Source organism: Strigops habroptila, chromosome 3 (genome assembly GCF_004027225.2).
Source record: "Strigops habroptila isolate Jane chromosome 3, bStrHab1.2.pri, whole genome shotgun sequence".
Classification (NCBI taxonomy): Eukaryota; Metazoa; Chordata; class Aves; order Psittaciformes; family Psittacidae; genus Strigops; species Strigops habroptila.
In genome coordinates this window covers 36,652,149-36,666,826 of record NC_044279.2, presented here as the reverse complement: position 1 = coordinate 36,666,826, position 14,678 = coordinate 36,652,149, and the positions used below count along the sequence as shown (strand labels likewise).

At 39.9% G+C, this 14,678-nt stretch overlaps 1 protein-coding gene across 1 annotated transcript in view; it reads left to right on the top strand.

The window, feature by feature from the left end:
• Nucleotides 1-14,678, top strand: part of GRIP1 (glutamate receptor interacting protein 1) — a 227,157-nt gene that overhangs the window by 134,769 nt on the left and 77,710 nt on the right. The window contains 2 exon segments of the mRNA XM_030477942.1: nt 10,034-10,169; nt 11,178-11,323. Of these exon segments, the coding sequence (XP_030333802.1) occupies nt 10,034-10,169; nt 11,178-11,323 (282 nt within the window).

Below are 14,678 nucleotides of genomic sequence, written 5' to 3'. Positions count from 1 at the left end.
TAGGGAATAAGTAGAGATTGATTAGAGAGTTACAGAGAGCAGGTTAGAAGCCAAGAAATGCCTGAATTATTCCTTTTCTTTTTTTCCTGTTTGGTTTTTTCCTGGTGTCAAACTTCTTTTACAGCAGTAGTAAATCCTTGTGGATTTTAAATGCTTATTGACGGCTAAAGTCATCACTATTCCTGTGATTTGGCAAATTTTAATAGAAGGCAGTAATTTATTTTATAGCTCTCTAACCCAGCTTTTCCTTTGGCTTTAACTATACTTTTTCTTCACCCTGAATGTTGAGCAAGTTAGTAGTGCTTTTGTCACAGACATTTTTTCTACTAATAAAAAAATTCAGTGCTTCCTATTTGTCAGATGCTGTATATTAAATTCCCCCCTAAGCCATCCTTGTAACTTTAGTTTTCTTTCTGACTGAATTATACAAAAAAAACGGGTCATTGTTGGGTCACTTTTAAAAACATTCGTAGCTATGCATTCTTTCAGCCTATTTTTGCACTACCATCTTCCAGAAGTGGGCAGTTCTGGGTTGTAGTTTTCTGCAAAGGTAGAGAGTAAGCAATCCATAAAGGTATCAGTGATCACTGAGCACAAAATCTGTTGGAAGTATTCGCTCTCGTTTTCAATTTTTCTCATTCATTCTCTTTTTTTTTCTTTTATATTTCTCATCTTTCCAAGGGTTGTCTAATCTTGCACACAGAGACCTTGATAAACCTTTTCATCATGCCGAATCTCTCTCAGCACTACCAAGTAGAAAGATAGGGTGTGCGCATCATTCAACTTTGTATGTTCTACAAACAGAAAGGATACGACCCCTAAAAACCTAAAATCTTTAAACTTATCTGGTCCTTAATCAAGTACTAGGAAAAGTTCTACTGTCCTATTCCTCCAGATTTCACTTTTCAACATATAGTTTTGAAAATTCACCATCCATTGCTTGAACACCTGCACAATAGTTTATCTGAAAAGGAGTGACACCGTTACTATATTATTTCTGATCCTTACTGCTTCAAATTTGCTGTTATACTAGTAATCTTAGGTCCACATGATAAAAAGGAAAACTGATGTTCGTATTAACTAAAATGTTAAATTATGTAACAACCGTAGACCATACTGAAAGTATGTTTAGCAAAAACTAAATGACAGCTCAAATAGAGAAATGAGATCTGATGGTACTATTGCTAAAACTTACCTGCTAGCCACAGGATGTTGAAGCATTGGAATGAGCTGCAAAACATGTCTTAAAAGGCAGAAAGCTTAACAATTCAGGCAGTTCTTAATCTAAAATGGAAAGAAGATGAAGAGGTGATTTGATCAGAGGTTACAGTTCTGCGTCTGCAGGGAGATCCTGAATGTCATGGTGGTAGTATAATGAGATCTTACACTTGAAGGCTTGTTTATTCTCAATTCAGATAGAAATTACCGGTGCATGTAACAGATTTTCCATCACATGACGCTTTCAAAGCCACGTTGGATATCTTTCTAAAAGGTAATCTGTAGCTGCAGATACCACTATAACATGATTCTCTGCTTGCATCACTCAGGAGATTAGGGAGAGAATTGTTCTCAGTGGTTCCTTCCTGCCTTGAAATGCACAAATGCAATCAATCTAGTAATCAATCCTGTGTGATCCATTTTGGTAACTGTAGAAAGCAGAGAAACTGGAACAGTCAGGCCGTGCTTTTGTGAATAGTGTCACCTAAGTACAAATAAACACGAATTAGCAAGTTTTCTTGGTGCTAATTTCGCAATAAAGGAAACACATCAGAATTATGGGAAGAAGTTTTATAAATCAAAACCGCATCAGTGTCAAAGCTCTGTGCTGTTCTGCACAGCAGCATTTCCACTAGCAAGGGAGGAAGGTTACTGAAGCCTTCATCCAATGCAGACAGAAACCTAGAGAAGACTAATGAGGTGAAACTCTGTCATTTCTTCATCAGTAATGTTTAACAGACATGTGCAGAGGTGTTCAGAGTAGCACTGCTGATGCGCAAGCCATTCTTGAGTTTAAGGCTTGGTTACTTACAGCATGAAGCAAGATTTTCAAAGGAGACACATTTCATGTGGGAGATATAAATTTGAGATAACTCTGGGTGTAAGCTCCAGCTCAGAAGTACCTTCTACTACCCATTCCCTCCCCAAACGAGGGGGGGGGGGGGGAGGGGGGAGGAGGTTTGAGCTCTGGAAAGCCCTGTAATGTCTGTAGAAGGGCTTATGAAGGTTGAGACCATTGAGTTGTTCATCACTGTGCTTGTTTTGCCCTACCCTCCAATGTCTTTGCTTCCAAAAGCTCCACCTTGACATTCCAGTGAGCTGCTTTGTCCTTGCACGTGTTCAGGAATTTGACTGCCACCACAGATAATGTGGAAGCAGAAAAATGATTGAACTTACTGAAACACTTGAATTTACTGAAACCTACCAAGTGCCTCAAGATGGGTCCTTATCCGAACATAGGAAGTTCATCATTGCAAATCTCCAAGTGTGCATGTAGTGATAGTGTAGATACTCTCCCAAAGAAAGCCATCAATGAGAACACTAGAACTTCACACCTAGCTCAAGGAATAAATGTGCTTTAACTAGACTACATCATTGAGCAAGTATGTAGTTCACACAGCATGTTTATTCCAACCCTGTTGCAAGGTGGCACATCAGTGATAAAAATATCTTTTTGGTAGGTAATAATCAAAAGAATTTTGTTGTTGTGATTCCACTAAATCTGTGTCTTCTTGCAGTAATGTATTACAGAATTCATATTTACTGAAGCCAGATGTTTTAATATTTTATAATTTTATGAATACTTTTTCCTCTAATTGTATTTTTCTGCCAAGATTTGCTCAGGGATTATGAATAGTAATTCTATTATTTTTGGCACTTAAACTTGAAACATCTTACTTTCAAAATCCATTTTAATTAAAATATGTTGATTGTTCTTCAATATACTTACAAGAATTCAAGCTTGTAATTTGATTCTTTACTTATAATAGGGGATTGTAAAACTTGTATGCTTTCAATTTCCTTCTGCACAGATATTCTGTATTGTATTACATTGCATCTTATGGACATCTACACAAATTAAGAGAATTAGAAGCATATGAGCAAAAAATGATGAAAAGATACCTTAAAAATAAGAACCCCTCCAAATGGCTTGGCAGCTTTAAACATTTTCTCAGAGGCTGTGATTTTGCCGTTCCCCACTGTTGGGCTCTCCTACACGGTCCAAAAATAGGTGGAATGAGAAAAAAAAATAATTGGTTTTCACATCTTTCATTACTAGTTGCATTCATTTTATTCCTCCATAAGCCTTGTCACCAACCATCTCAAGAAAACATAGGCAGGGAAGAGCTTCTTGTTGTTCTGACTGTGTGGCGTGATACTTTCAGTCCTTGATGTAGGGTGAAAAACAAACTACAGAGAGAAGAACTCAAGAGTGGTCACTGACAAAAATTCCTAGTAGGCCCAACTCTTAGTAGAATCATATGCCATCATCTATATTGAGATAACTTAAGTGGATCTCTTTGAATGCACAGTATCTGTCAAAGTAACATCATGAATAATTTTAGGCTGCTAGTACTTGGAATGCTTGGGATTATTTTGACTATCGACTTGTATTCTTGATATTCTGACATTATTGTGCAACCCAATTGTGAGCAAAAGCAAATTAAAAAAACATATTTGAAAACTGTACAGAGATCGTTCTTATTGCTGTATGAAGCTGCTTCTGTGTAAAAACTGATCTTTTATCATGCCATGCCATTTTTGCATTTTCTGGCAAATGTTTTCTACTGCTCCTATCTATGAGGGGCAGATTCAGGCACAAGCAGGGTGTTAGGTCTTGAACATGTGCCATTGGTGGCGCGGCTGTGCTGCTGCCAGAGAAACACTGGGACAGCTTGTTAAAGCTGCACTGTAGGCTGTTGTATGTTGACTAGACTGGGATGGAAATGTTAAGCCTTTGGAAGGTAATAATAGTTTATCTCGGTCACTGTAAAAAATGAAATGCAGTTCTCCAACAGCTGATTGTGAGTTTTTCTCTATCACACTTGCAAAAAGCAGCTGGTTTTGTAGAAAAGGTTTTATTCGTACAGTCCTGCTAACTATTTCACTCCTGAAATGTAATTACTGAAGTTACTGTGGTGTGCATCAATAGCTGTGTCGTATATCAGGTGTTTCTTCCAATAGTCTTTTGCTAAGAAATTGATGAGGTTGTTATAAAGAATGAAGAGGCATTTTTTTATGTGTTATCGGTTTTCAGTTGCTGGTTATTTGATCTCAGGTTTGGGATATTTATATTCATTTCTTATCTTATGAACAGTTTCAAAAGTAATGCTTATATATGATGCTAAATTGAAGCATCCCTGTTGTATGCGTCAGTTTTGATTTAGAGAGACTTGGCTGCCAAGGTATCTGTTTCTGTGCCTTACAATATGAAAGTGTACCTAAAAATCAAATAGTGCAAGAACTAAGCTCTTTTTAGGTGGGAAGCCAGCAAATGCAGATGTGAGCTGCGCTGCTATGTCCTGCAAGCTTGGTGTTTTCTGTGAGTTATGTGATCATGTCCTGTATGTCACGGCCTGTGGTTGATCATAAAATAAAAAAGGATTGTCTAATGCTGAGTCTATTTTAGGCAGGTTTTTGTGAGTGCCTGAGCCTTACCAGTCTCCCTTGCTTTCACTGAAAATGGTATCACATTCCTCCTTATCCAACTTATTTGAGTTACGTTCGCCTGGCCTCTGACCCAAGGCAACCTGCAGTGCTGGTGTTTTAAGTTTACAGTCCCATTGGTGTAACTACAGTGAGTTGTGCCTTGTAGATGTGCTCTGATGCACCTCCACGCTGTTTGTCTTCTGCTGTAGGTTGCTGGTTTCTGAACTAGGACTGCTTTGGGGATTGTCCCTCCACAGGTTGGAGGAGGTGGCGCAGAGTAGTTTAAAGGTCAGCTTTGTGTCTTCAGATTTTCTTCACCAATGTGGTTTTGTTTGTTTGTTTTTAATAAATATTTAGGTGTTTTAGGAGTTAATGACAACCAGTCAGGAAAATGGCAACAAGGAATGGAGCATTCATCATCTGTTGACATCCCTCTTATCACAGAGAAATACACCTACCCATGAGACTTGAAACATCGAATAGATGTTATGTCCCCACTATAACAAACTGCTATCACTTTCTTAAGAATTGACTTTATCTTTATGTGATTTCTTATTTACACCGTGAGATGCCTACTGGGATGTAAAGCAAAATGTTTCCTCTGCAGAATTTCTGCTGACATACAGGGAAATCCATACAAGGACAGCATTGACTGTATTTTCAACAGACTTACCAATTGCTGACGTACTGATTATGTATGTCTGTTGGTAGGAAAAGATCAATAAGAGCTGGGGTTTTTTGTGGGGGTTTTTTGTTTTGGTTTGGTTTTTTTTATGGTTAAGTTCCATTTGTGCCCTGTCCTGGCTGCACTGCATAAACTTATTCGTTAGGCAGAGAATACAAGCACTTGACCTGAACACGTAGATTTTAGGCATTTTCTTGGATTTTAAAATGAAATTTTTACAGAACAGATGGAAAAGAAAATATCTGGAATGAAGGCAAATATTTTTCAGGTTTACACTTTAGTATGTATATTAGCATATGAAATTGTAGCAATATAGAAAATAGGTGATAAAACCTCCAGTTAAGAGTTCTCTCAGCTTTTAAATGTTGTTCTGAAAAAAAAAAAAAAATAGCTCTCTTCTGTAGTCTAGTATTTAATTTTCTTTTCAAAGAAGTGAATATATTCCAAGTTCAGAAATCTCATGAGTCAATTTATTTTCCATGCTTTTTATTCATTAAAACATGTTGTTTACATACATCAAAAGGCAGGAAATTACAAAAAGTCTGATCATGTATAAAATTTAGAAGCTTTATTATGACACTATATTCCTTAAAGAAAAATTAATTTGACACGATATTTCTTGGATTTTATGTACTTGCAAGTTATTCTATTTATTCATCTTCTTTCAGTGAGATTTGGCCAGTCTTGTATTTGAGCATCTGCTTATCTTTGAAGTTTTCTTCTGCAATGTTGAGTATCCCTGTAGTCTTCTAGGTTGCAGGGCAAATCAGTGTTGATACACCAGCAGACCCTGCTGCAGGTCAGGCACGCACAGTTACAGTTAACACAGCAGCGAACTTAAGAGAAGCATTCAGACCAAGAATTTAGAAAACAGCAGCAGCGTAGTGTTCTCTTTAGAGTTCAGCTCCTCTATATGCTTCACCTTACAGGACTGGAGATCCAAACAAAGCTCATTGGAGCAGAACCTTTCTATTCCATCCTGTGTCCTTGCATGTGTGTACAAGTGTGTGTGTACAAGTACGCATGTTTGCAGTCCCCTTGATGAGCCCATCTCCAGTATTCAGCAGAATTCTTGAGCCCCATACCAGAGGTATGTAGATGCCAGCAAAGCTGTAGGGTGACTGGTGCAGCACGCACAGGTGTGCCCAGGATCACCCCAGCAGCAGCAGGAAGCAGTGGAAGTCCTAGGGCACTCCTGAAACCCTCCCTAAGCTGGGGGAAGGCAGGACCCAGTGTGAGCTGTGTTTCGCCAAATGCTGCCTGAGTTGTTAATGGTAGGTAGGGAAGGAGTTCTCAAGTGCATTTTTTCAGCTGAAGCGTAAAATGGTATTGATTTGGGCTTTTTATAGACTTGGAACCATCTTTTCTCTACACAGTTTCATTTTAGAATAATTCATTTGGTTCATATCACAGAGCTGTACTGCAGGAGTGGTGTTCTGATATTTGATACTTCATAAACTGTTATGGAGTAAGATGTTTCTTAAGCTGTTGTTCTATATTCAGTTTACCACTAAGGAAAAAACTTGTAATTCCAATTCCTCTTCTACTCATAATTTATAAGAAATCTGGAAATAACTTCTTTGCCTTCCCTTCTAATGCTGGGCTATGCTAATGTTATTAGCAATGTGGGAGTACATGTAGGAAAGAACAGACCCCAGAGACTTCTAACTGATTAGGAGTTTGCTGATTGGCATATGTAATGAATTATGAGTGAGGTGATACATGAAGTAGTTTGATTCTTAATCCACAAAGAGTAACATAGCATTGTGTTAACTAGAAAGCAGAGACTGACCTTGCACTAGTTGGGGAATAGCGCGCACATATGTGGTTGCTTGTTCGATTGGAAATGAAGTCCCAGGATTGTTCTGTTATTGGGCATTTTGATAATACTCCAGTGGGATTAGTCTATAATAATAACATCAAAGCAATGCAGATGAATAAACATGTATTATTTAGTACTATAAGAACAGTAATCGTGTGCGATTTAAGAAAGTAAGATGAAAACCAGAGAGATGGGGATATCAGGTGGACCTGGTTCAGAGCACTTCCGGGGATAACCGTCTCTTATAAGCAAAACTAGTACTTTAATTTCTTCCTGCTATGATTATGTACAACAAAAGCTACAAAATCTTTCAGAGGGGCAAGCCTAATGAAGCTATTTTGTACTTCTGGATGAAATTATCTGTCAGTTAGCAATGGGCATTTCATATCACCAATTCCTCACAGTGTTGGTGCACCTTTCCCTCCTGCCTACCAAGGAAGAGTGTTTAGAGGTCCCTGTTCTATTGGCAGAGGTATACAGAAACTTGTGAGAAGGAACAAGCCTGGTCATTATTTTCCATGCCAGTAGTTGCAGGTAACTGTATAGTCATTAGCTAGCTTAAAACACTTCGTGGATCATCTGTTCCACATGTCACTTCAGGCAGCAGAGTATTTCCCAGCATTGGACTGCAAACTCAGAACCTCTATAAAAGCTCAAAACACATGACAGGATTATGCTATGGCAATCTATTAGGCATGTGCAGTGCATTGTTGATATCCTATATACACATTCTGGTATTTATTAAAAAAAAGAAAAAAAGAAAAATCTTAGCTGGGTGCTGAGAACCAGATTATACTACTTAGAAATACAAAGGAAAGATTCAGCCTGGGAGGTGTGGGAGAGAGGGGAGGGAATTTTCCTGTCGACTCTAGATCTCATGATCAAACAAACCCTGAAAAAACAAGTGTGACACACTGGCAAAGCACCAGAGGTTGCATTATGGGTGCAAATGTACAGTATTTTTGTTTGCAGTAAGTACCATGACTAACTCTTGTAATTATTATGAATACTGGCAGGTTTTTGTAAAACTCAAAGCAGCAGCATTTTGGTCCATAACGTCTCCTACAGCAACATGTCTACATGTTCAGATGCAGGTAATCACATCTGTTCTTTCTGAACTGTCAAAAAGGCCAGATGTGAGCAAACATTGTGGAAGCTCAATAGCTTCCAAATGACATCAAATGACAGTTTGGTGTCAGCCAAATTGTGGAATGTAACAGATAACTATGCTACTGTCTGCTTCTGACAACCCATGCTGCTGACTGAATACAATGTAGAATTTTGTCTTAGTAGAAGCTTTTGAACAATTCTTGCCCAAACACTCAAGTCATACTCTATAATGGTAAAAATGTGAATAAGTGAAGTGAGGTCATCATCAGCTAGAACAGAAAGAAGAGCCTGCCAGCCACTAGAACAGAGCAGGAACATTGCATAGGATGATGCTACATCTGCAAAAGATTCAGTAATTAACCCTATTAGAAGTACTTGCAAGGTTTACGGGATACTCCACTGGGGCTGGAGGCTCTTCTGAATGCTTGCCTCTGCCTACCACCGTTACCTCTGTATTGCTAGTTTGCCAATTCTCGTTAAGGGCAGCTGCTGTTCATCTTGAGGTAAAGATGTATTAGGTTGTCATCTCAGAGCTTTGTTGTTGTTTGTGTAGTGCTTATTCTAGACCTTACTAGTGAACATGTGAATGTATAGAAGAAACTTGCTTGGGTTTTGAGTGGCTTTTATCTTTACATCTCATGCTGCCACAGCAAGATTGCTAGCACACTGCAGACATACTCTGTATACAGTGTATATGATGTTTGTATCTGACCATTTCACCTAAAAGCTGCATATTAATGCTGAAAAGAACCAGAAAGATGGATGATCTTTCTGGGATTTTATCTTTTTCTAGGTGGATCTTTATGACTTCATGCATTTTTCCAGAATACCTGGGCAGCTGGTGGTTTTAATAGGTCTTCTCTGGCTGGAAACACTGGACATGAAGTATGATTGCCTTGTGGCTTTCCAAACAGTTGCAGCCGTGCTGGAGCTGTGTACATGTAGATTGCCTTGTCCATTGCAATAAGGACATATCTTTTCGAGAGCTTGAGGCTTTCCATTGCAGGTGACCTGCATTTTCAGAGATGCATGGGATTAGCTTGGCATTTTCCAAGAATGCTAAATGGGCAAACTATAGAAGAGGGTGTCCCAGGCAGCGTGTGAGGGAAATTTAATATGCACTTATGACTATGAAAGCCCTTCACTTACCTTATACCTGTGTCGTGGTTTAAGTCACAACAGCCTGTTCTGCAGAGATTTCAGAGAGTTACAGTGAAGATATATTTGTGTAAAAATAAGGAATAAAGCCATTAAGATCTGATGTCCATCTGGATTCTTGTTATGTTTGGTTGTGTTGATTAATACTGACATGTACTAGTGGCCTCAAAGTGAGCCTGAACCTAAATTTTCTAGTACTGTTATATCATTGTGTCTTTTACCCTTCCATTTAATCAGTTGAAGTACTTTATAAAACATAGAGGTCAGAGGGAGAAAGCAGCAAATGAGAAAATATAGCTCTTTAAAAATGTGGAACAACTACCTACTAGTTGTAAGTGTTGCCAGACTTCGTATTTATTGCCTCTGCATAGTATACTAGCGCACTGGTGTAGTTTTTAATAACCTTTTACAGAACATATGTCTCAAATTTATCTATATGCAGAGCCTCGCAGACAAAACTTGTGAATTGTAACATAAAGAATCTCCAGATGTACACATTATTTCTTATTAACATACACAATGATTTTCTTGGGAAGTAGATGACATTTTAGAAAGGCAACATCTGTGTTATCACTTAAATTTTAATAATGCAAATAATTTTCTTTCAACAGAGGAATTCAAGGGCTCAACAATAGTTGAATTAATGAAAAAAGAAGGCACCACCCTAGGGCTTACAGTATCGGGTGGAATCGACAAGGATGGGAAACCAAGAGTATCTAACCTTCGTCAAGGAGGAATCGCTGCTAGGTAACCACATCTCAAGCCACAAAATGTATTATACAATGTGATTGCTTCAGAAATAGGTACCGCATCAGAAAGGTCACTAACAAATACGTGGCTAGATGCATCTATAATGGCAGCCCATCAGGCTGGAGAAGCTAAGAGAGAAATGGCAACAGCTGGCCCGCCTCTTCCCTCTGGGCTGCTTTGTCAGAAACTAGAAATACCAAGAAGATATTTGAAAGTCGTCATTAGATTAATTAAGTTTCTTTTAAATTATATAGGTTTTCTTTCTCTCTTTTTGACCTTGAAAAAAACTTGAGAGAAGCGGCATAAAATAGTGAGGCAAAAAAATAAAATGGAAAAACTAACCACAGTACTACTATAACTATTATATATAATGGAAAAAGTAATCATAGTAATACCATAATTTTTTAAAACAAGAAAAAAAAGTTAACAAAAATCAAAACCCAAAAGCAAACTGTTCATCATTTGGTTTTAAGATTAAAGAGAGTCTAAAGTCATAGCTACCTTGCTCACTACTACAGTGGAAATAAAAAAGCTGTTATTCATGAGTGAAACAAGTCAAAAGACAAAGGTTAAGCGAAATCCTTCAAAGTAACTGAGCAGAACATATGCATTTGGGCTGTGGCCTGTCTCCTCTAGCTGCGATGTTAGTTGTGTATGCAACTACTGTAAAAAAAATTAGGTTTGGATGCTTCCCAAAGAGAGAGGGAAAGATGGGGACATAAAGAAGACGATTTCCCAGATCCTGTGCCCAAACAAGTCAAATCATCCAACTCCTTTATTGTACAGCTGGTTTTGTACCTCAGAAATCAATAATGCAACAGTGTTCTTATTTTAATATTTAACTAGATTAAGATCTTAAAACGCCACTTTCTGTTTGAAAGATGAGCTTATTTTAATCTAGATGAATGGAAAAATATTTCTTACCTTCACTAAACAGTAATTTAAAGGATTTAGTTTGGTCCAGCAGATCTGTCTTTAACAAAAGAAATACGTATTTTTTCCTAGGAGTGACCAGCTGGATGTAGGGGACTACATCAAATCTGTGAATGGAATCAACCTGACCAAATTTCGCCACGATGAGATCATCAGCCTGCTCAAGAATGTTGGCGAGAGGGTTGTTTTAGAAGTGGAATATGAGCTGCCTCCAGTCAGTAAGTAATAGCAGAGCAAATTGCAACCTATGCAGAATAGCAGACATGTTGTCAGTGGTGAGATGGGCATGGTTGGTGTCCTGGTTTTAAACCACAATAGTTGGTGATCTTCATTTTTGGTAGTGGTTGTTTTCTTATATTTTTTTCCTCTGGCTTATCACAGAACATGGAAGCAGTATGAAAGAACTGGCAGTACAGGGGGATGTTCTCAGAAACGCACAGGTGTTTTTAGGAGCATAAATCCCATCAACAACAGGACAGAGTTGTCAGTCTTCACTATTTTTTGTTCTTGTTGTTCGTTTGTTTACAAATTTGAATACTGGGAATTAGATTAGGTAGATTCCAGGGCAAGAGAATCTTTCTTGTTTTACAGTAAGGTCTTCTGAGATGAGACCAATGAGTATCAGTCATGAATATCAATGAATGTCAGTCTCACCTCTGTGCCTGGCAAAATCTTGGAGCAGATTCTCCTGGAAAGCTTGCTGAGGCACATGAAAAACAACGAGGTGGTTGGTGACAGCCAACATGGGTGTCCTGCCTGACCAATTTGTGGCCTTCTATGATGGGGCACGGAACTGATGGACAGGGGCAGAGCAGTTGACGTCATCTACCTGGACTTGTGCAAAGCGTTTGACACTGTCCCGCACAACATCCTTGTCTCTAAATTGGAGAGACATCAATTTGATAGATGGACCACTCAGTGGATAAAGAACTGGTTGGATGGCCACATGCACAGAGTTGTGGTCAACAGCTCAGCGTCCAGTTGGAGACCAGTAATGAGTGGTGTCCCTCAGGGATCGGTGTTGGGACCGATCTTGTTCAATGTCTTTGACGGTGACATGGACAGTGAGATTGAGTGCACCCTCAGCAAGTTTGCCGACAGCACCAAGCTGTGTGGTTCGGTTGATACGCTGGAGGGAACGGATGCCATCCAGAGGGACCCTGACACGCTTGTGAAGTGGGCCGATGCCAACCTCATGAAGTTCAACCAAGCTAAGCGCAAGGTCCTACACCTGGATCGGGGCAATCTCAGGCCCAGCTACCGGTTGGGTGGAGAAGAGATTCAGAGCAGCCCTGCAGAGAAGGACTTGGGGGTGTTGGTCAATGAGAAACTGAACATGAGCCGGCAGTGTGCGCTCGCAGCCCAGAACGCCAACTGTATCCTGGGCTGCATCAAAAGAAGCGTGACCAGCAGGTCAAAGGAGGTGATCCTGCCCCTCTGCTCTGCTCTCATAAGACCTTACTTAGAGTATTGTGTACAGTTCTGGTGTCCTCAACATAAAAAGGACATGGAGCTGTTGGAGCAAGTCCAGAGGAGGGCCATGAGGATGATAAGGTGGCTGGAGCACATCCCGTATGAAGACAGGCTGAGAAAGTTGGGGCTGTTCAGCCTGGAGAAGAGAAGGCTGCGTGGAGACCTCATAGCAGCCTTCCAGTATCTAAAGGGGTTCTATAAGGATGCTGGGGAGGGACTGTAGTGGTAGGACAAGGGGGAATGGGTTCAAACTTAAACAGGGGAAGTTTAGATTAGATATGAAGAAGAAGTTCTTTACAGTGAGGGTGGTGAGGCACTGGAGTGGGTTGCCCAAGGAAGTTGTGAATGCTCCATCCCCGGCAGTGCTCAAGGCCAGGTTGGACAGAGCCTTGGGCGACATGGTTTAGTGTGAGGTGTCCCTGCCCATGGCAGGGGGGTTGGAACTAGATGATCTTAATGTCCTTTCCAACCCTAACTATTCTATGATTCTGTGATTCTCTGACTGTGAGTTCTGCCTCTGCATTTTCCTTCCTTCTCTCCACTTTTGGCGCCCTCCTGCTCTCCCAGATAAACAACATACTTTGGGACTTTTCCAGTCTTTCCTGACATCACTTTTAGGCAACATCTCATTTCTGGAGCAGAAGACCCAGTGGGGTAAGCCATGGGGATACATAAACCTGCAAAAATTGTGTAGCTGAAGAAAGGGCTTCTTGCTAAGCAGGATTGTCTTCAAAACATAAGTTTATGCTGATGCTGAAGTCACAGAGTGCTACTGAATGTTTTCCTTGCCTCTCCTTTGCGCTGTCTTTTTGTGCTTATGTCTTTGACTGTGCATCTGTAGGAGAAAATCTATGGGAACTGAGGCTATCAGGTACGAAGTAAAAGCCAGAGAAATGGTGAATCGGAAATCTGGGACCTAAAGTGAAAGAGCGAGTGGCTGGCTGGCACCACCACTAGCCACACCTCTGAAAGAGTGTGCACTCCTTCATGCTGCTCACTGGAGGCGAGAAGATGTTGTTTGCTGGTGTTTGGCCAGAAAAATCTGCAGAGCCAACTCGGAATCTCTTGTCTCCTTAAATAAAGACTTTCCTCGCAATAGATGCCAAAAAATCCATCACTCTCTCTGGTGCTCAGAGGTGGATGAACTCCTCACTGCGTTCTAGCAGCTGCAGAGCTAGTCTAATCACATATTTGATTTTTGTATGACCTTCTGACAACCACCTTAATATGTTTTGAATGTTGTCTGTTGATTAGTGTTTGCCTGTGGTAAGGGAACTTCAAAAGCACAGTATTTGAGTTAATGAAGTCAGCTGAGTTCAGAATTATTTTGCTGGTGATGTAATTGGTTTATGAGTATTATTTGTTTTGCAGTTATTGAGTGGGCTTCCTTCTGGTACCTGCATTTGTCATATGTGCCACTCTTGTCCACTGAAACAGGATTTTAGCGTGCTAAATTACAGTAGCCATCATAACTTTTTCTTTAAGTCCTTGGAATTTCTGACTTCTTTATACAAGCATCACTAAAAAAGTTGGAGATAATTAGCAGTTTAGTTGTTCCATCAACTTCTAGTGAACAAGCTAGATACAGTGCCTTCATTATACACAGAAATTTTCCAGTAGGTTATGTGGTTTTAAGGACTCCTTTCCCCTGCCAGGCTGAGGCTGGGGTGGAAGGACAGCCACCTGTTGCCCAAGTGGAAGGATGCTGTGTGCCATTCCTTGTTGCTGAACTACAAGTTTTGCCTGTCCCCACTGGAGGTTACAGGCCACACCAAGCAGATTAGCAAGCATGGATTTAGCTTGAGCTACACACAGGGCCACTTCCTGCTGATAATGATGGCAAGAGTTGTCTTTTTTCTGTAATTCAGTCCTTTTCTGTCAGTAAAATGTTTCTAGCTGAAAAGGAACGAGCCACGTGTACTTCAGTAACATGGTCCTGATCTTCAAGCTGTAGCTGGAATTACTGTAATACAGAGCAATGCTTTGGAGAGCTATCTTTCACCTGTTTTCCTAAGGAATTTAGATTTATGCGATTTCACTGGGTGGTTCTTCTGGTTCCCTTCAGTAACTTTTTTAATGGAGATTGAAAGACTCCAAAAA